Here is a 19,733-nt window from a genome sequence, read left to right as displayed (position 1 = left end):
CATGAATCCATAGGAATAGTCTCACAAGAATAAGATTGTGTTAAAAGAAGCGATCTTGAGGTGTAGGGACTCAAGAAAGGAAAGTTATTACCTTCAAAGAATCAAAGTAGTGAACATGGAAGCATCCAACACTTTCTCTCTTCTCTTTTTCCCTTGGATTGGCTGGCGACTGGATGTGTGAAATGGATAATGATGGTTGCAGCCACGAAAGTTTAGGAGAGGATATTTATAGAGAAGATCCAAATTTTTGCCGTCACTAGAAAAGGCTAGCGATCCATCACAAAACCTACAAAGAAACAAATAATTGAATAGGCTATCTTCAGAAGAAGCGTATAGCTGAAAATTACATTAGTTTAGTTCAGGGAGAACTTTTTTTTCGCGGGGGGTTCAGGAGAACTTCGCAAGCAAAGCCACCCTATTCATTTAGCATTCTTGAATTACGTACTTGATGTATACCTGGAGATTCTTACACTCATTGAACAACGAGAAAAAACTAAGCCACATTAGGTTTTTTGCAGTAAATTTCAATAGCTCAGGTGAACGACATTCATATTCGATGATTTTTATTTTATTGTTTTGCGAAAATGTTAGAAATGAAGATGAGATTTCATCGATTGAAAATCATACTCCCCATAGAGCATCCAGTCATAAAACTTCCAGGGATTATAATTGTTTTTCATACAAGCATAACTACTCATTCCATCTCTCCTCAACTTTCCCGGTTTTCGGCCCAAGCTGCCATCAAAATGGGTCATTTCATAACTGCATAAAATGTTAGAATAAATCCAAGGCATACCGTCGATCATCCGAGGACCAAACAATCACACGAACACGACACCGAGATTTGTTAACGAGGTTCACCGATATGGCTACATCCCCGGGGCCTGACTATGGGCGCTCCTTCCCATGACACCGTTACAATACCGCACCCGGCCGCCCTGGACAGCGGCACAAGCCGCCGGCTTCCCCTGCGTTCCGGTGCTATTATGTTGGCATAGGTTACATCGTGTGTCTACCCCTACTATATATGAGAGGCCTAGGATACAAGTGTCCTACTAGGACACGACTCCATATCCTATGTAAACACAATACTACTCAGAGTACAACTGTAACCTATCTTGTACACAATATTAGATATCTTGTACACAATATTAGATACAACTCTAACAAACTCCACCTTGGCGAATATTCTCCACCACCTTGAATTCGTTAATGCGTCAAATTTCCGTGTACATTGGACTTGAGTTTATCCCATGAGCACCGCTGCTACTCCAAAGACTCCATATGACTCTACCTGCAACTTGTAGTCCCTTCTTTTCTTGACCATAGTCAACACTCGAGCAAAATTAAGTTCCTTGTTACTCTAATTTGTGCTCCCAACTTCCAGAGTATCCGTCTAATGTCATCACACACTGATCACTGACCTGCGTGAAAGTGAACAACTCACATATTGGGTGTCACACATAAGAGTTGTCTGAACTCAACATCACCGCTCCTTTCTTGACCGCCTGTCTGAAACTTGAAGGAATTTCACCATTGCTTGTAGTCATCCCGAGTCAAATTCGCAGTTGTCTCACCACATGTATGGCTACCAGAGCCCTGGCCCGTCTCCATGTCCCATGCATACCGCACGCCTCGCCGCTATTACCGCGTCGAGCCTCCGCTGTCTCGGTCGAGTCTCAAGGGTTGCGAAACCACACCACTCAACCCCCACTGCAGAGTACCACCGATCATCACCGACCGATGACGAGTTTCACGCTTCCATCAGACCACTGGGCTCTAGTCCAAACTACGTGTCCCTCGCTTTTTTCCTGCTGAATAGGCTTTGACTCTCTGTCGACTTACGCCGTAGCCCCTCAATCGGCACTGAGTGAAGTCTTCCAGACTTCAGCTCCACCTTCAACATGACTTCATGGTAGAGAATCAGTACCCCGCTGCGCCTCATCGACTTCAAGCTCCGTGTATACAACACCTTGAATCAATCCCGCGCCATAGTCTTGTCGAAGCCGCACAAGCCTCGGGCATGTGCACCACGTGTTTCCACGCCCAGAAATCGGTCACCATCAGTATCACGCTCCTATGTCGCCGACGCCGATCTCACCACCATCTTCTGTACCAACCGACATCCAAGTCGATCTGTCAGACTAGCTTGTCCGACCAAGCCGATCTTATTCGGCTGCAACCATGCTCTACCCTGCGTCCGCCCGCACATCTACATGCCTTGCATGATGCCCTGTGTATGCATGATCCTGCCACGACGAACTCCAGACTCCTCCAAGCCTTATATGCACGTCGCCATCCTCGCCACATACTCTTTGAACCCCACGTCGCCATCCTCTCCACATACTCTTTGAACCCTCTGAACAATCTTAACAGAAAAACTTCCATGCAAAATACCTATTCCTTGCACCATAATTTTTCATATCCATTGCCCAGTACTTGTACGTGTACTCTAGCAGCAAGACAAATTGTTTCATCTCTCAACTGCCCCTGTACGCAAGCAAGTTCCGTATGCATGTGTCGACAGGCACTAAAGCCTTTTTTTAACTGCCCCTGTACGCAAGCCTTCCGCACTCCCTTGCTCGGTCAACCCCACAGACCTGGGCCTCAAGCTCTCGCTCCACAGACCTGGGCCTCAAGCTCTCGCTCCGCGCTGGGCCTTGAGCGCCCCCCGCACTCCCTTGCTCGGTCAACCCCCCTGACCAAAAAGATCAGATCGCCCCCGCCGCCTGCTAGGTCACCAGCTGCTGCCACGCGCTTGTGTGATGTTGCCTGTTGTTGCGTGCGCTGTCGTCTTCCGCGTGCGTTGTGCTGCTCCGTGATTGACTCCATCGGATACGTTGTCGTCTTTCTGATCGCACCAGCAAATAAGACGCATTACTTGCAACCGATTCCGACGAAACACATAACTCGATCTTCAATCCCGCAGCCTCCGTAGTTTCACCTCTAGATCAACGATCCATCGCCTCTTCGAAACCTTGTCATGATACCACTTGTTAAAATAAATCCGAGGCATACCGTCGATCATCCGAGGCATACCGTCGATCATCTGAGGACCAAGCAATCACACGAACACGACACCGAGATTTGTTAACGAGGTTCAGCGATATGGCTACATCCCCGGGGCCTGACTATGGGCGCTCCTCCCCATGACACCATTACAATACCGCACCCGGTCGCCCTGGACACCGGCACAAGCTGCCGGCTTCCACTGCGTTCCGGTGCTATTATGTTGGCATAGGTTACATACTTACATCGTGTGTCTACCCCCACTATATATAAGAGGCCTAGGATACAAATGTCCTACTAGGACACGACTCCATATCCTATGTAAACACAATACTACTCAGAGTCTAACTGTAACCTACCTTGTACACAATATTCGACACAACTCTAACATAAAAACAGGAGCCAAAGATGACAAGGGGCTACATCTGCGCCCTGGTATGGAGCCATCATTATCTTCGGCATAACGTGAAGACCTTCCTAGGGTCTGCGAGTCATTCTGGAATAATAATCTTTCAAATGAGTTTTTCTCAGTTTACCAATATTTTGCATACACTGTATTCTATGATTACCCAGAAAAAAAGTGTATTATACTATTGTTGTGTTTTTCATAATTACTAGTGTCAGTATGCATAAATTGCACACCACCATGGGCTCAGTTTCTCAGAATTTAGATTCATATATAAACAATTTTTTAGTTAACTCAAATTTTTGACATTTTTTTACATTGCCTGGACATATTATGTTTCTTTACCTGACCCGAATAATATTTTTAATGTACAATGACATGCAGGGGCTACTTGCCACCAGAGTATGTGCAGCAAGGACTGATGACAAAAGAGTTTGACATATTTGGTTTGGGTGTTATAATTGCAAAGTTAATGGCTGGACGTGAAGGCTACTCCAAAATTGATGACATGAAAGAGAAAATGTTTATTAAGCATGTAAGGACAAAAGGTTCTTCATACTAGTATTACCGTCACTTTTGGAAAAACATGTTTGCCTTGTTTGTGCTATAGATGGGTATAACATCATGTTCCGGTGCCAGGTACATGGCAACTGGAGAAAAAAGATGCGCGCAACATTGCCACCTAGACAACTCGAAGTATATTGTGAACAGGTCAAGACATGCATTCAGATAGCACTGGAATGCATGAAGCGTGAGCGACAAGAAAGGCCCGCCATACAGTCCATTGTCTCTAGATTGGAACAGACAGAAATACTGATGGGTAACCTAGAGCGGCAGACAGAACAGGTGAGATCACATATGAGAATATTGGCATTTCCTTTACTAGAAGAAATAAAAAAAATGCGAGAAAAGAAATAATCTTATTAGCAGCACGATATCTTATTATCATACCCTGACTTCATACTCACCCAAGAGATACAGCGATATCCACACAAGAGACAATGTCCTGATTTGAAAATATTTCTTCTGAAACATTAGATACATATGCGTAGTAGACTTACTTTCTAGTACTCCCTCTGTCTGAAATTACTTGTCGCTCAAACGGATGTACCTAGCACTATAATTTCGGATGGAGGGAGTACTTTATAGTACGTACGAACAAAACATACTAGCGGTCCAGCTCGTGATAGAGTGCACATACATTTGTAGTGCCACACTTACACTTCTGTCCTATCTTACCTGAAACTGCTAGTCATGCCAAAATGACCTAAAAACTGCTAGTCATGCCAAAATGACCTAAAAACTGCTAGTCATGCCAAAATGACCTAAAAACGAAGAATTCTAACAGGCTCCTGAGTCTCGAGAAGTTTAACTGGTAACAGACCATCTTTTCTATAGGGCTGAAGTTCCAATGTTGCAATAAAATTGTTAATTTGCCATACGATCGGTTTCTCAAGACTTTTCTAGAAAACACACAGAATGTTTTGCGTCTTGATGGATTAATAGATGGAAAAGTATGCTTATGTATACGTCCATGGAATGGCCAACACCCTAAAGTTACAACGCTACACGCCTAAATGTTGGGCACCGTCTCTCTTGCCTTCACCCTGATCGTGCAAGCATGCTTTCAATATTGGTTTCCACCTCGATGAAGATAAGAAAGAGCGTTGTGCTTCTTCCAGATCCACCAGGTTGTAAACATGATTACAGGCCACCAAAGTTTTCCCCGAAGATTGAAAGTCGATTGGTCAATCTTTTTTTAGGGAATATTGGCCGATCTTTTATCCATGAAATTCTTATTAGGCATAGGAACGGGTGGTTATAGTAGAAATTAGCCAACTATATTTACTTCAACTATTAATGGAAGTTGGTAGGTTCACCTTACCTTCTCTCTTGGTTTTTTCCTCCCCACGTCCCTCCCCTTTTGGTTTCCTCTTAATTTTTGGTAATCTCAATCGATGTGGCACAAAATAAAAACCAACATAAATAGGCTAATTTGGAATAATCTAAAATAAATCGGTGCTTTGCCAAATTACATACTGCATTAACTCGATCAAACCAATTCTTACAAAAATCTCAACTAGATCAAAGCTTTTCTTACCTTTCCCTACCCATATCCAAATCAAATCAAATTTACCAAAACCTAATTAAACCGAAACTTTTCTAGCCTACTATAATTTATTTTTTTACCAAAATCTAGAATATGATGGGTATAAGGTATATGTCGGACAAGATTGATGTTGAACCACTAGAATATGTTTGACTCTGTTGCAACGCACAGGCAATTAGTAGAAGTAAGATTGGAAGTCAGGCTGGCTAACCCACTACCGATGGTGCTAGCCAGTAAGACCTTTTGCTTTTCTCTTTTTTAGACGTATGGGTATCTCCAAAGCTTACCCGCAAATGACTTCTGTATATATCCGTTTTTATGTCCGGACATGGTCGGCGGACATGATGCAGGAGGGAGCCATCCAATGTTATTCACAAAGTAATCCAATTGGGCGGAGAGAAAATAGGTGGGGACCATGCATGTGGTAGGATATTGTGGTGTGGCGTACGGTTGAGAGGAGAGATGGGCGGGGACCATGCATGTGAAGAGAGAGAGAGAGAGAGAGAGAGAGAGAGAGAGAAAAGAGAGAAGGACCACGCGGAGGCTTTGTATTGGTCAAGTGCATATCCAGACTCCCGCAAAGCTCTTCCACGTTTGTCGTGGATTTGCCGAAATACGGACGTCCGGATCACTTCGTGAACTAATAAGGGTCCCTATTGGATGACAAAAGTTGCCATAAACGATATGAACACCACAATCCGGACATACACCGAAGCTTTGAGAGTCTCCTTGGATGCCCTAACAAGGCCATGTTGAGAAGTGTCCGTTCGTAGTATTCACTCCCCAGATAAGTAAGGAAAACATATGCCTGCTCTTTATGAACTTATTGGCCTAATTGTATATTTTGTTCTTGACAGTTCTTCGATGCGGAAACCATTCGTCTCAGGGGAGGCCTCCAGGTTACACTTCCAGGTTAGTTCTACCTTGGATATAGTCTTTCTTTGTGATGTAGAATGGCAAAACCACACCAGTCTCTGCATGGTTTAAAATATTACAGACCGTTACAAAGTTGAACATTTCATGATAGAGAAACTTAAACATTACTGTTTCACAAAAAAAAAACTTAACATTACTCCCTCCACTACAAAATTCTTGAAGTTCAAGGTTAGTTTTAAGTCAAACTTCGTGTGTGTGTGTGTGTGTGTGTGTGTGTGTGACATGAAATATGTTTTGTGACCAACCTAATGAGACAAATATGGTGTTGTAAATATTAGTATATTTCAATAAATTTGGTCAGATTTTAATATGTTTGATTTAGAACAAACTTAAAACTTAAAGTATTTTTTGTCGAAAAGCAACGATGTTGCATTTTATTGATGAAGAAGAAGAACCGTTACAACCCAGACTGACCTCACAAACACACACACACACACAACCGCAACACCCAAACCTCATGAGGAGCACATCAGCAACAACAACAACACAAGAGGTGATGCAATACCAACTCGCCATCAGTGATTTCGAATGCCCAACCAACCACCAGAGTTAATAGACCTCCATTTTTATCTAACCAAGCAAGGCGAGTGCCTTCGGCATTGGCCGTCTTGTTGCCACCCAACAACACCTCTCAAAGAAAGTGGGAGGCATCATACATGAACGAGATGATCTAAGGAGGATCACGACTCGCTAACCCAGCTTCAAATGGAGATATTGCAACAGATCGCCACTTGATTGAGAACCCATACCACATCCTCGGAGCACAAACTCTAGCAACCATCCTTGCACCATAAGATCAACCAAGCATAACATCGGCAACTACTAGAACGATGCCTTAAGAGGTGAGCTGCAAAGCACCAATGTCTTCTTACCCCCTAAAGCATCAAAGCCCCCCCCCCCCCCCCCCCCACAAAGTTTGGCATGGGCAAGTGAGCCAACACACTGCCTAAACGACACCTTCAAGCAGGAGGTGGTGCCCGTGAGCACTGTCATCGTATGCCCCGGCCACCGGCCGGATGCAAATCGTTAGCCCGATAGAGTGTCGCATCATCACGCCCATGCAATAACTAGTCGAACCGTCGCCACCCGCCCACACCCGATAAACGGCGACCCCATGCGTCTGACGGTCACCGCAACCACCAGCAGATCAGCGTGTAAGAGCATCTCCAGCTGTTCGGCCCCTCAGGGGCTTGAAATAGAGGCTTGAAATAGTCGCCTGGGGCGCGCCGGCGAAAATGTCAGCGTGGGGGCGGTCGGTTTTCCAATCGCCGACCCAAGCCCAACCCAGACGCCGTTTTTCTGAAAAATAAACTCGGCCAAACACGACACATATTCGGCCAAACTAGGCAATTTCATTAATATTTGTACATAAAAACTTAAAAACATAATTCAAAAACTAAAAACATTTAAAGAACTACTGCGCCGCCGTCCGCCGCCCCTCCTATAAGCCGAAGAACGCGTCGAAGGCGCTGTAGTCGCCGCCGTCGTCGGTCTCCCCCTTCACGTCGCCACCGTCCTTGCTGCACCCCTGTCCTGCGTCGCCTTGGCGGACGGGCTTGGTTGGTAGTGGTGGTGCGTCGTCGTCACTGTCCTCGAGGACAATGACACCGTTGTTGTCGCGGTCGCGGCGCCGGGCGGCGATCTTGAGGGCGCGGCGCTGACGCTCGATCTTCAGCTTGACGTAGTCCTCGCGCACCCACTTGAGGGCGGCCTCGTCGGCGGCGGCCATGTCGTCGTGCTCGTTCTTCATGGCGACGAGCCCCGACTCCATCTTCGGCTTGATGAGGCGGGAGGAGGAGGAACCACGGCCGCCCTTGTTGATGACGAGGGCGCTGCCGCGGGTGCGCCAGCCGAGCGGCGTCTCCACGGGCTCGGCCTTGACGCTGGCGAGCGCCGGCGAGCCGGAGGAGAGGGAAGAGGAGGAGGACGACCCACCCGCCATCCGCCTCGGCAGCCAAATGTCGCCGCTCCGGCGGTGGAGAGGCACCGGGGAAGCCGGGTACTGGAGCGGCGGCTGGTTGCCGCCCTCGAGGTGCTCGAGGATGTAGTGTTGCGTCCGCCCGGGGACGCCCCACGACAGGCGGCGGCCATCGGCGTTGTGGCGCCCCCTCAACGGCGCGTTATTGGTGGAGGCGACCTGCTCCTCGTGGCGGCGCTGGAAGTACGCCGTCCAGCTAGCGTGGTTGTTGGCGGCGTACTCTGGGCGGCCGCGCACCTCCTCTGGCAGGGAGGCCCGGACGCGCGCAATCTCGTCGTGGAAGTGGTCGGGGTGGTCGGCGTCGGGCTACGGGGGGACTGGAACGCCTCCGCGCTGAGCCTCCACCGCCCCGGCGCGTGCATGTCAGGCGGCGCCGGGTAGTTGGCCTCGTGGAGGAGGTATGCCTCCCACTCGTGCAGGGTGCGGCGGCTGAAGCCGTTGGCCGCCGCACCGTCGCGGGGAAACGTTCATCCATCAGAGGCTGGTGGCGGGGGAGAGAGAGACGGGATGGGGCGCCAGTGACGAGAGAGAGGGATTGCGGGGCGAAGGAGAGTGCGTCCACCGGCGAGGAGGGGTGACTTTTTATAGCCGCGGGGGGGGGGGGGGGGGCAGAAGTGTGTGTACGCGTGGCGGGAGGGGGCGGCGGGTACGTTTTCGGAAATCATAGATCCCATCTGTACTCCGATCATGCCGATTTTTCTGATCTTATCGATCATCGCGAGTCAGATTCGGATTTACGTTTCACTGTTAACCTCGATGGCTGATACCGACCGGTAGGGGTAGGTTGTGTCACGACCTCATCAATTCCGATCATCAGAAAACATAGCCACATCGAACCCCATGTGCAGTTGATCTCATCAACCGTGCACATAGCCGATCTCATAAACGATGACATATCTCATCTGCCGCCCCCACATATCTAATATGCATACGATCTGAATCCAAATCCTATAGTAGAGGCTCTGATACCACTGTTGGGATCTATGGTAGGGTGCGTTGACTACAAATTAAAAATTTCTTACGCGCAGAACAACCAAGAACATGCTACGGGAGATGGATCATAGATCATTACCACTAGACGCGCAGTGCCGTGCAGCGGAAGAAGAGTTGGGGCAGCGCGTCCGCGTGGATCGTCTCCTCCTCGTCCGATCTCCCTCGAACGGCCGGTCGTCGGATCCCACGTACAGGTTCGCCGGAGTGGCGCAGGTGCACCGCCTCTAACGGTATCAGCGCGTGCAGGAGGAACACCGTGCGGCGGACTGCTAGATCTGATCACACAGTCGGCGGCAAGTGGAGGTGGCTATTCGCAACACATGCAAACCCTAGTGACAACGCCGAAGTGATCAACCGAATGAGTGTGCCACACCCCCACTTTATATAGGCGTCCGTCGTGGGCTCAACACTTGGGCCTCACACGGATCCTAAAGCCTAAAGTTTGTTCGGCTTGGATCCAAGTCCGAGTAGGATCACATCTGACTGGTGGAGTTGGACCCAGCCTCACAGGTTCCTTCCCTTAAGCGCGCGACCCCTTAGGTTCTTGTTCACTTGGTCGCGAGTCAGATCACATCCGACTCAGCTAGTCGGTAGCGGCCTCTAGCAAAGCGTGCCGACTCCAAGTGCCCGATGAAGCTGGTTAGACGAACCTGTACATCACACTTCTGTTCTCTTTGCCACACGATATATGTTGTCGGGCTCAAGGCGAGTCTGTCATCCTTGTGCTAGCCCGACCTCTTTCTCGTTCCTGTGATGCCGACCACAAACCGGATTATCTCATAATCCTTGTCGCATGGCCATGCTTATCCTGGTCGGATCACGCGAGGGGCAAAGAGTATATCTCTCCTAATCAGAGGTGCAAATCCCATCTTGCTCGACCATGTCTCGCAGCATGGGTCTGGACAAGCCCAAAACCTACCTTTGTAACTACCTAGTCACGGAGTAGCGTTTGGTTGGCCCGAAGCAGGTCTGTCACCATCCTAAGTACATGCGCCAGCTCAGGTCTTAGGACATAGAACGTATGTTGTACTAGAGACTCACCGATGACATATCGCTGCGTCTCATGGTTGGGTCTGTCCGACTCAGACCTTATCTCGACTCGGATCCGACTACATATCCGACCAGATCCTTCCGAGTCCATATTATCCGGTTAGCATCCAATGCTCCATGGCTAGTGAGACCAAGCCATCGACCGTGTCATATGCTAACCTTTCGACTAAGGACCTTTTAGGACAGTCATCATACAATGCATGATCCCACAAACAAGTCACGTACTTGCTGATACACATCATTGATTATGTCCAAGGACTATCTTTATTCATAAACACAAGGAAATATCATCATACATGATTGCCTCTAGGGCATATCTCCAACAAGACCGCCATCTGAAGCTGCCGCCTCAACATCCCTATCGCGAGATACCGTACGCCGCTCACATCACAATACACGCAACCACGGTAGGAAGAGCGACGACACTCTATCTACTCCTATCCCAACACCAATCCCCTAATCTGGGTAGGCGCCTCCACCCTTGGAGGCACCAGCACGTGCGTCCCCAGCCAATGTCCGGTGGACTGGGGGGGGGCACGATTCTTAGACTATCGACGGCCGTCGGCGAGCCAACCTCGAGCCCATGGCTAGGCGAGCTCACATGACGCCATGCCCATGGTCACCAGCACTAATCCGTTCACCAACCAACAGTATCCCGACCACCGCCGTTGACCACCGCACCCACGAGGAGAGCAAAAGCGCCACCCGCGAGCACACCCCGGACCGAACCCACCTCACTACCCGGAGCAAGAGCTCCGATCCGCCTCGGGCCCAAATCCAGTATACCCGAGCACAAACCCTAAATCGTAGCAACCGCGACGAGCTCGCCGCCGGCTCGTACCTAGGAGAAGGAAGGCACTCACCGCCACTCGCACCCCACTGGCAAGGAACAAACGCCGTGCCACACCGACACCCACGACCCGTGCACCCCCAGGCCGCCACCAGCACACCAACCCAGCACACCGGAGAACCCTAGCCATGGCCAGCACCAGCCATCAGAGGGGAGCCCCAAGCAGGGCTGGCAACTGCCGCCGGAGGGCAGCCCCACGCCACCCAGGTCACTGGCGGCCAGATCGAGGCATGCGGCCGCCTCAGGCGCGCCCGAGCGGCCATCCATGCGGCCACCAGGGACATAGCGGGCGTGCGGCACACACGGGAGCCTGCAGTCGCAGCCCGAGCATGCGCCATCATGCCCCGCCAACCGCCGAGAAGACCGCCCGCGCCAATCCCACCAGCAGAGCGGAGAGAGGCCCGCCGCCAGCGACACCAACTGGGCTTTGCCCGGCGACGACGAGGAGGGAGGAGGGTCGTGGGCCCCGCAGTGCTAGGGTTTTCCCCCAGTCTCCTGCGGTAGGGGTGGGTCGGGGGCGTGATCCTAGCTGTAACCCCTTCTAGACAGCTCCGTACATCATTGTACATGCCCTGACGCTCCCTTTACATTGTTTGCTGGTACACGCAGATGACATTTGCGAGATTTATAAATTCATATTTGTCCCCCCCCCCCCCCCCCCCCCCCCCAAAAAAAAATTCATATTTGTCTCTCGCAGTTCCAGTCACGTGCTCAGCCGTGTAATGTTTGTGAGCGTTGGTCAATGGATGGCGTGCCTTGCTTGTAGTCGTACCTTACTGTGTTAGGATGCTAAGAATAAGACACTCCGCATGAAAGAGACGTCAAATTTTCACATCAGTGTTACGTATTAACCACTGACATCTTTGAAAGAAAGCAGACATTTTAACCATTTTGATCAACAGAAATGGCCGCCGACTCCAGCAGTGGTAAAACTGATGATGGCAAGATCGGCGCTGCGAGTGCTGAACGGAATGAGTTGCCACTGCAACTATTGAGGAATATTACGGGTCAGTTCTCTGAGGAGCGAAGACTTGGCACTGGTGCATTCGGAACAGTTTATAAGGTATGACTTTACCTACCAGTTTCTCTTTTCAAAGGATGCTGGAAAAGGATGCCAATATAGATTCAATATGAGGTTAAACAGGGAATTCTAGAAGATGGCGAAGTGATTGCCGTGACTAAACTTGCGGAAAATTCGCCAGTGGCACGTGACAAAGCGTTTACTAACGAGGTTCAAAATCATATGGCCCTCAAAAATGAAAATGTGCTCCCCTTACTTGGCTATTGCTATGAAGGACAAAAGGAAGTGGTGTTTAACAATGGAAAATATATTGCTGCAGACATCTTTCAAAGTTTACTCTGCTATGAATATTTACCTGAAGGAACCCTTCAGAGGAATCTTTTTGGTATGCAATACACTATCCAGTATATTTTGTGTTTCTAGTTTAGTTCATGTAATGTTTACACTATTAATTGGAGTTTGGGCAGGCTTGTTATACATACTCCTTTATTTATTTACCAGTATAGAATGACCAAACAGGGAAGTATTGCAAACTATCAGAAGGGGAAATCAAGTATAGTTATTTTTTGTTGAAATAGATTGTCCATTTTTTTTATAGCTCGAGCTTTTGAGTGAAGTTGTTAGGTGCATACAATTTGATATGATATCTAAGCCAAGAGGTCGTGTAAGAACTGTTCTAAGACAGTATTAGTAAATATATTTGTCATCTACATCAATCCCAAGTCTATGGCTTGGAGGAGTTTTAACTCCAGAGCGACTGTGTAATATATATTATGCTAATATTTAACTCAAAATTTGCATCTGCTAATAAATCTTTTATTGTTAGGATTGAACGAAACAAATACTATTGGATGTAATGATCTTAGAGTGCTTAAACAATTTATTGTTTTACTTTGTCAGAAGTACCCAAGAAAATGGACTGGGAGACACGATTCAAAATAATTAAAGGGGTTTGCAAGGGTTTACTCTTTCTACATAGCATTCCTATTGTTCATATGGATCTCAAGCCAGAAAACATATGGTTGGATAATTACATGCGGCCGAAAATTGCGGAATTCGGTCTCTCGAGAATCTTCGGTCAAGAACAAACATGGATGAATTCACAAAATATCGTGGGATCATAGTAAGTCAGTCATAAACTATGATAAGATATAGTCCGTTTGTTATGAAGTAAATTGCACTTTAACCTCTCTGGTAATGCTTGTAATGCCCTTAATGTTGATGGTATTCAGTGGATACATAGCTCCAGAATATCTATACAGAGGTGAAATCTCCACCATGTCAGACATTTACAGTTTAGGCCTACTCATCGTGGAGACCAGCACAGGAGAGAAAAATTGTCCCGGGAATGAACCATCTGCAGTGAAATTTATTAAAAATGTAAGATAAAATAGGACTTGATGATTTCAAGGATGAAATTTAGGACCTTATGTTACATTTGTTTTCTATTGTCTCAGTGGATCATAATTCCAACTTTGTACGTAGGTACGCGATAATTGGACAGAGGAGCGCATAGCCTCAGAGTACCCGTCACTAGATCCAGATTGCCTCAAGCAAATAAAAGCATGCATCAACATTGGACTGGAGTGTGTAGAGATTAGTCGGCGCAAGAGACCATCCATAGAAAAAATTATGGACACGCTCAACAGACTTTCGCAGGTAGACTCCAATAACGTTCTCAGCCTGCAACCCCAACGGATAAACTTCCCTATTGGGCCAAAGAGGTTGACCTCCAGCTCGCTTTACCTAATAAACAACAGAGATGATCGTATTGCCTTCAGGCTTGAAACCAAATTCCCAAGGAGGTACCTTACAAAGCTACCATTGTGTGGCGTGGTCCCGCCAAAGTGCACCTACATTCTCACTATGATAATGCGCCAACAGAAGAAGTCGCCACCGTCGAACAGCGACGATGGTTTGATACTACAAAGCAGTATTGCACACCATGAGGACCTCGACAGTGTCGACCCAGCTTCCGTGGCCATGTTCCTTGACACCGCCGGTGATGAGGTGCAAGAGGCAAAAGTTGAGGTTGCTTGCGAACCACTAGTTGAAACTATCTCTAACGACCAGGTTAGTTCAGTCAAGATCATGGTAAATATCTAATATTTGCACTGTCTTAGTTTTTTAGTTTGGCTTCGAATGTAGTGACCTGTCTTTTTCTGTTCCTTTCTACTGGACTATCAGAACTTTCTCTAACTTCCGTTGGTTCTTTCATGGGTCAGATCATAGACGGTCCTAATTACCGGGAGGTGTTGTCTGTAGATGTCCATCCAACAGAACCATGGTGAGTGCTGCTAATTCGTGAGCCAGACGATGATTTCCGCTCTGATTTTCTATTTCCCATCATCAAATGCAGGATCTTGACGAGCAACAAGAGGGGTCATGTTTGCATTTGGAACTACCAAACTCAGGTGTGTTGTCATCTTCCGTGGTTAGTATAGTGTGCTAGACCGTGGACTGAGCATTTAGAAATGATCAAATGATGTTCTTCGTGTGCAGGCAGAGGTGAACTCCATTGAAGTCACTAGAGAATCAGGCATGCTTCCTAACATTATTCACCTTTCTTACAAATAACTTGGCCTCGTCATGAACTTTTAGAACTTCAAACCAGTAGCAGTGATCACCTACGAGAACTACAGTTCTGATATTATCTTGCCCGTTGCAGTATATTCTGCAAAATTCATTGAACGAGAGGGATGGTTTGTGGTTGGTGGTGATGACGGGTGCATCTATGTGTACAATTATAATACCATGAAAGAAGTTTACATGATCGAAGAAGCTCATGATGATTGCATCATGTGTCTGGTGGTGAATCCAACTCATTCATTTCTGCTGTCAGCGTCTGATGACCACAAGATTAAGCTTTGGGACTGGGCGAACGAATGGCAGTGTACCCGAACTTTTGAGGGGCATGATGACACAGTCACACAAGTAATGTTTAACCCGAGGCACAGCGAAAGCTTCGCGAGTGCTTCCTTGGATCACACAGTCAAGGTTTTATTTCCTCTACTAAATCTGATAAACAAAATTATGCACGGTTCTTGATCGAAATCTATGTTCTTTGGGCCTTGGACTGCACTACCCAATGCCTGCAAATTTGTTTATCTTTTTTTAGAGCAAATGCCTGCAATTTACAGATCTGGAATATTCACTCTGAAACTTGCAACATCACGTGGGATGAGCATCCGGATGGTGTACTCTCTGTTCATTACCACCCACGGTATTTTCAGCAGTCTTTGATTTGTGGATCTTCAGATGGTGACGCAAAGGTATTACATATGGCTTCTTGACAGAACAATGCATTTGCATTTATATGTGAATACTAATATATATATATTTTTTGGAAAAGGAGGCTTACCCCCGGCCTCTGCATCCGAAAGATGCATGTGGCCAATGTGAATACTAATATGTTGCTTCACTTTCTTATTCAATAAGATCTGGGACCTAGAGACGGACAGTTGCGTCGATACGCTCGAAGGACATGAAAAGGGTATCAGTGCTCTTTGTTGGCACCCAGAACTTCGGGCACTAGTTACTGGATCGCTTGATGGGACCGTGCGAATCTTGAGCTGGATGTGTCATAGCAATACATACAGGTACTTATTTCTACTTATGTACAGTCTTACACCAAGATAATGCAGACTCGATCTTAGTCAGATGATATAGATTAACTTTTATTTGGCCTGTTTCTCCAAAAAGCATTTGATGGACGCATCAAAGTGATTATTGCCTAGAAAGAGGGTTTCCCCTCCAATTTCCATACAGGATGGAAACAAACAGTACAAAGTTCGGAGCAACAAATAAAAAGAAAGACATTCAGAGATTTTTAACACCAGACCAGAGAAACAAAAGCGCTTGTCTGAAAGTAAATTGTCCCATGTGTAAAAAGTTATGGAAGCGTCTCAATCTCCATACATGAAGACCCGCAGATATATATTGATTGATGAGGAGTTACAGAGGGAGGCGCAGCCGTGGCTAACAGCCAGAGAGATTACATGAGTTGGGATAGAGAGGTTTAAACAGAAATATCTCTAACTAGTCTAACCTCTCAATATCTTAACTTGATACTCAAGTCTGCGCCTATATGTTGTTACACGTGACAATGTAATGTCTAACGCCTTCTCTTAATCTAAGCTTTGTAAGTTTAGATTACGCTTGAACTCTTCAAACGGTCCTGTAGCCAAGGCCTTTGTGAAACCATCTGCAACTTGATCTTTTGAAGGAACAAACCGGATCTCCAACTCCTTGCTTGCAACCCTTTCTCGAACAAAGTGATAATCAATCTCAATATGCTTAGTTCTTGCATGAAAGACAGGATTAGCAGAGAGATATGTGGCACCAAGATTGTCACACCAAAGACATGGAGTTTGTATGTGACATATTCCAAGCTCCTTAAGCATAGATTTAACCCATATAATTTCGGTTGTTGCATTGGCCAACGCCTTATATTTCGCCTCAGTACTTGACCTAGAGACAGTTGCCTGTTTCTTGGTACACCATGAGATGAGATTAGGTCCAAAGAAAACTGCAAACCACCTGTGGACCGTCAGTCATCCAGACAACCTGTCCAGTCAGAATCAGAAAATGCACTAACAAGTGTTGAGGATGACTTGCTGAAAGTGAGTCCAACACCCAAGGTGTGCTTTACATATCTCAAGATGCGTTTGGCAGCAGCCCAATGGGCTGAAGTAGGTGCATGAAGAAACTGACACACTTTATTGACTGCAAAAGAAATATCAGGCCTGGTGAGTGTCAAGTACTGGAGTGCACCTACCAAACTCCTGTACTTGGTGCCATCCTTTGGATTCAGAGGAACCCCCTCGGCAAGAGACAATCTTTCTGAGCTGGAGAGTGGTGTTGGAGATGGTTTACAGCCCTGCAACCCAGCCTTGTTCAAAAGATCAGATGCATATTTTTCCTGAGAGAGATGAAGGCCACCTTCTGCATTCCTTTTGATCTCAATACCAAGAAAAATAGTGAAGATCTCCAAGATCCTTAAGAGCAAACTCTGAGTTCAAATCTTTCAAAAGAGTTGTGATTGACTCATTTGATGAACTAGTGACAATGATATCATCCACATAAATGAGTACAAAGATAGCTATCTGTGACTTATTGTAAATGAACAGGGATGTATCAGACTTAGAGGGAGTAAAGCCAAGGGTGTGCAACTTAGAACTCAAACGAGAATACCATGCACGTGGAGCTTGCTTGAGTCCATAAAGAGATTTGTCAAGTCTGCAAATGTGAGATGGTTTATGTTTATCCTCAAACCCAGGAGGTTGCTTCATATACACTTCCTATTCCAGAACACCATAAAGGAACGCGTTCTGCACATCTAGCTGTCGAAGACTCCATCCTCTGGACACAACAATGGATAAAACAAGGCGAATGGTGGCAGCTTTAACAACAAAACTAAAGGTGTCCTCATAGTCCAGTCCATACCTCTGCTTGAACCCCTTGGCAACAAGTCTGGCTTTATACCGATCAATAGTACCATCGGACCTGCGTTTGATTCTGTACGCCCATTTGCAATCAATGACATTACGACCTGGACGGGAAGGAACAAGATGCCATGTATGATTTTTCTGAAGAGCATGAAACTCCTCTTCCATTGCCATCCGCCACTTAGGGTCAGCCAGAGCCTCATCAATGGTGCGAGGTTCACCTGTGAAAACAGAAAAAACTAGGCCATACTTAGTTTTGTAGTTGACCTGTTGTATTGTGCCGTCACGAAGACGTGTACGAGGAGGCGTGGAGACGAGTGGTGGCGTAGCCGCAGAAGATCCAGCAGCAGCAGTGGTCGATCCCGAGGCATCGTCAGCACCAGAACCCGCCGGATCTGCTGTGGCAGGGCGAGCAGATAGAGAGACGGGTGAGGCCGCAGAGGATCCGGGTGGGCGGACTGGATCTACAACGGATCCAACAGCGGGCCCGTCGGGCTCACCTGGCGCAGAGGACCCGCCTGGCGCAGAGGACACGGTGGCCCGCGTGAGGCGCCTGGCGTACGTTTGTGGGACCGGCGCGTACCGCGCGGTCGGCTGGTTCCCTGTCGCTGATTGGTGCACGGCGCCCCGCGGAGCCTAGCGCAGAGGCAGGACGACACGCGTCACCTGAGGAGAGGCGCGGGGCGGAAGATGGTGGAGGGCCCCGAGCCGCCTGACTCGACAGCAATCCCGAGGAGGATGCGGTCGGACCGGACGCGTCCAGCCGGGTCGATCCCGAGGTTGATTGCACCGGATCGCCTGGGTGCACGCTGGAGCCCCCTGATGCACTGTTTTCCACGTCATTTTCTTCGCTGATTCTTCCTGGAACAGTAAACTCAGGAATAACAGGAGATATGATAGTCATAATTTGGTCAACACAAATATCATCGCCCACACACGAAACACCGGAAAGATGAGATGGGAGAAGAAGGATTTCTTTCCTAAGGAGAGTGTCGGCATTGGGGTGTAGATGTGCAAAGGGAAATTGTGTCTCATCAAAGACAACGTCACGTGAGATATACACACGGCCTGTAGAAACATCAAATCACTTGACACCTTTGTGTTGCGCACTGTAGCCAAGAAAAACACATTGTTTGGAACGATACATAAGTTTGCGAGTACTATAGGGACGAAGGTTTGGCCAACATGCACAACCAAAAATACAAAGAGCGGTGTAATCTGGTGTGACATGGCGAATACGTTCAGTGGGAGTTTCATGGGAGATAGTGCGACTGGGCCACATGTTAATAAAATGAACAGCGATGAGGAAAGCCTCATCCCAGAATTTGAGAGGCATGGAGGCAGAAGCTAATAGGGCCAAGCCTACTTCGACAATATGTCGATGTTTTCGTTCAGCAGAGCCATTTTGCTGATGTGCATGTGGGCATGAAACATGGTGAGAGATACCTATCTTTTGAAAAAAAGAGTTTAGTTTCTCATACTCACCACCCCAGTCGGACTGTACAACAATGATTTTACTATCGAATTTTCGCTCTACAAGAGCTTGGAAGTTGTGAAACACTTGAAACACGTCATAACATTTCTTAAGGAGATAGATCCACGCATATTTGCTAAAGTCATCAATAAAGCTTACATAGTATTGGTGTTTACCAACAGAGGTGGGTGCTGGACCCCATACATCAGAAAAGATAAGTTGCAAAGGTTTTGTAGAGACACTAATAGACACAGGATATGGTAGTTGATGACTTTTAGCACGTTGATAGGAATCACAAATTGTTTCTGAGTTTCTCTCACCAACAACTGGGAGATTGTTACTACTAAGAATACGATGAACAGTAGCAAACGAAGGATGTCCTAAGCGATTGTGCCATTGTTCAACAGAAAGCTTGATGGCACCATAGGCTTGTTTATTGTATCGGCAATACTGCGGAAG

The 19,733-nt window shown here is 47.2% G+C and overlaps 1 protein-coding gene across 4 annotated transcripts in view; it reads left to right on the top strand.

Moving 5' to 3' along the window:
• The window catches only part of LOC123182272 (uncharacterized), a 36,821-nt gene that overhangs the window by 13,539 nt on the left and 3,549 nt on the right, over positions 1-19,733 (top strand). For 3 of the 4 annotated variants that reach the window (XM_044594786.1, XM_044594784.1, XM_044594785.1), the window contains 14 exons: positions 3,800-3,950; positions 4,055-4,261; positions 6,383-6,437; positions 12,235-12,395; positions 12,477-12,738; positions 13,254-13,476; positions 13,586-13,733; positions 13,839-14,426; positions 14,579-14,640; positions 14,713-14,767; positions 14,856-14,892; positions 15,022-15,350; positions 15,494-15,625; positions 15,792-15,952. In XM_044594786.1, coding sequence (XP_044450721.1) covers positions 3,800-3,950; positions 4,055-4,261; positions 6,383-6,437; positions 12,235-12,395; positions 12,477-12,738; positions 13,254-13,476; positions 13,586-13,733; positions 13,839-14,426; positions 14,579-14,640; positions 14,713-14,767; positions 14,856-14,892; positions 15,022-15,350; positions 15,494-15,625; positions 15,792-15,952 — 2,571 coding nt within the window. Of the gene's footprint in view, positions 1-3,799; positions 3,951-4,054; positions 4,262-6,382; positions 6,438-12,234; positions 12,396-12,476; positions 12,739-13,253; positions 13,477-13,585; positions 13,734-13,838; positions 14,427-14,578; positions 14,641-14,712; positions 14,768-14,855; positions 14,893-15,021; positions 15,351-15,493; positions 15,626-15,791; positions 15,953-16,055; positions 16,526-19,733 lie in introns of those variants that run through there. The other variant, XM_044594787.1, reaches the window with a different exon arrangement.

This window comes from Triticum aestivum, chromosome 1D (assembly GCF_018294505.1).
Source record: "Triticum aestivum cultivar Chinese Spring chromosome 1D, IWGSC CS RefSeq v2.1, whole genome shotgun sequence".
NCBI classification, from domain to species: Eukaryota; Viridiplantae; Streptophyta; class Magnoliopsida; order Poales; family Poaceae; genus Triticum; species Triticum aestivum.
Note: the sequence above shows the minus strand (reverse complement) of the source record. Positions and strands in the feature narration are given on the sequence as shown.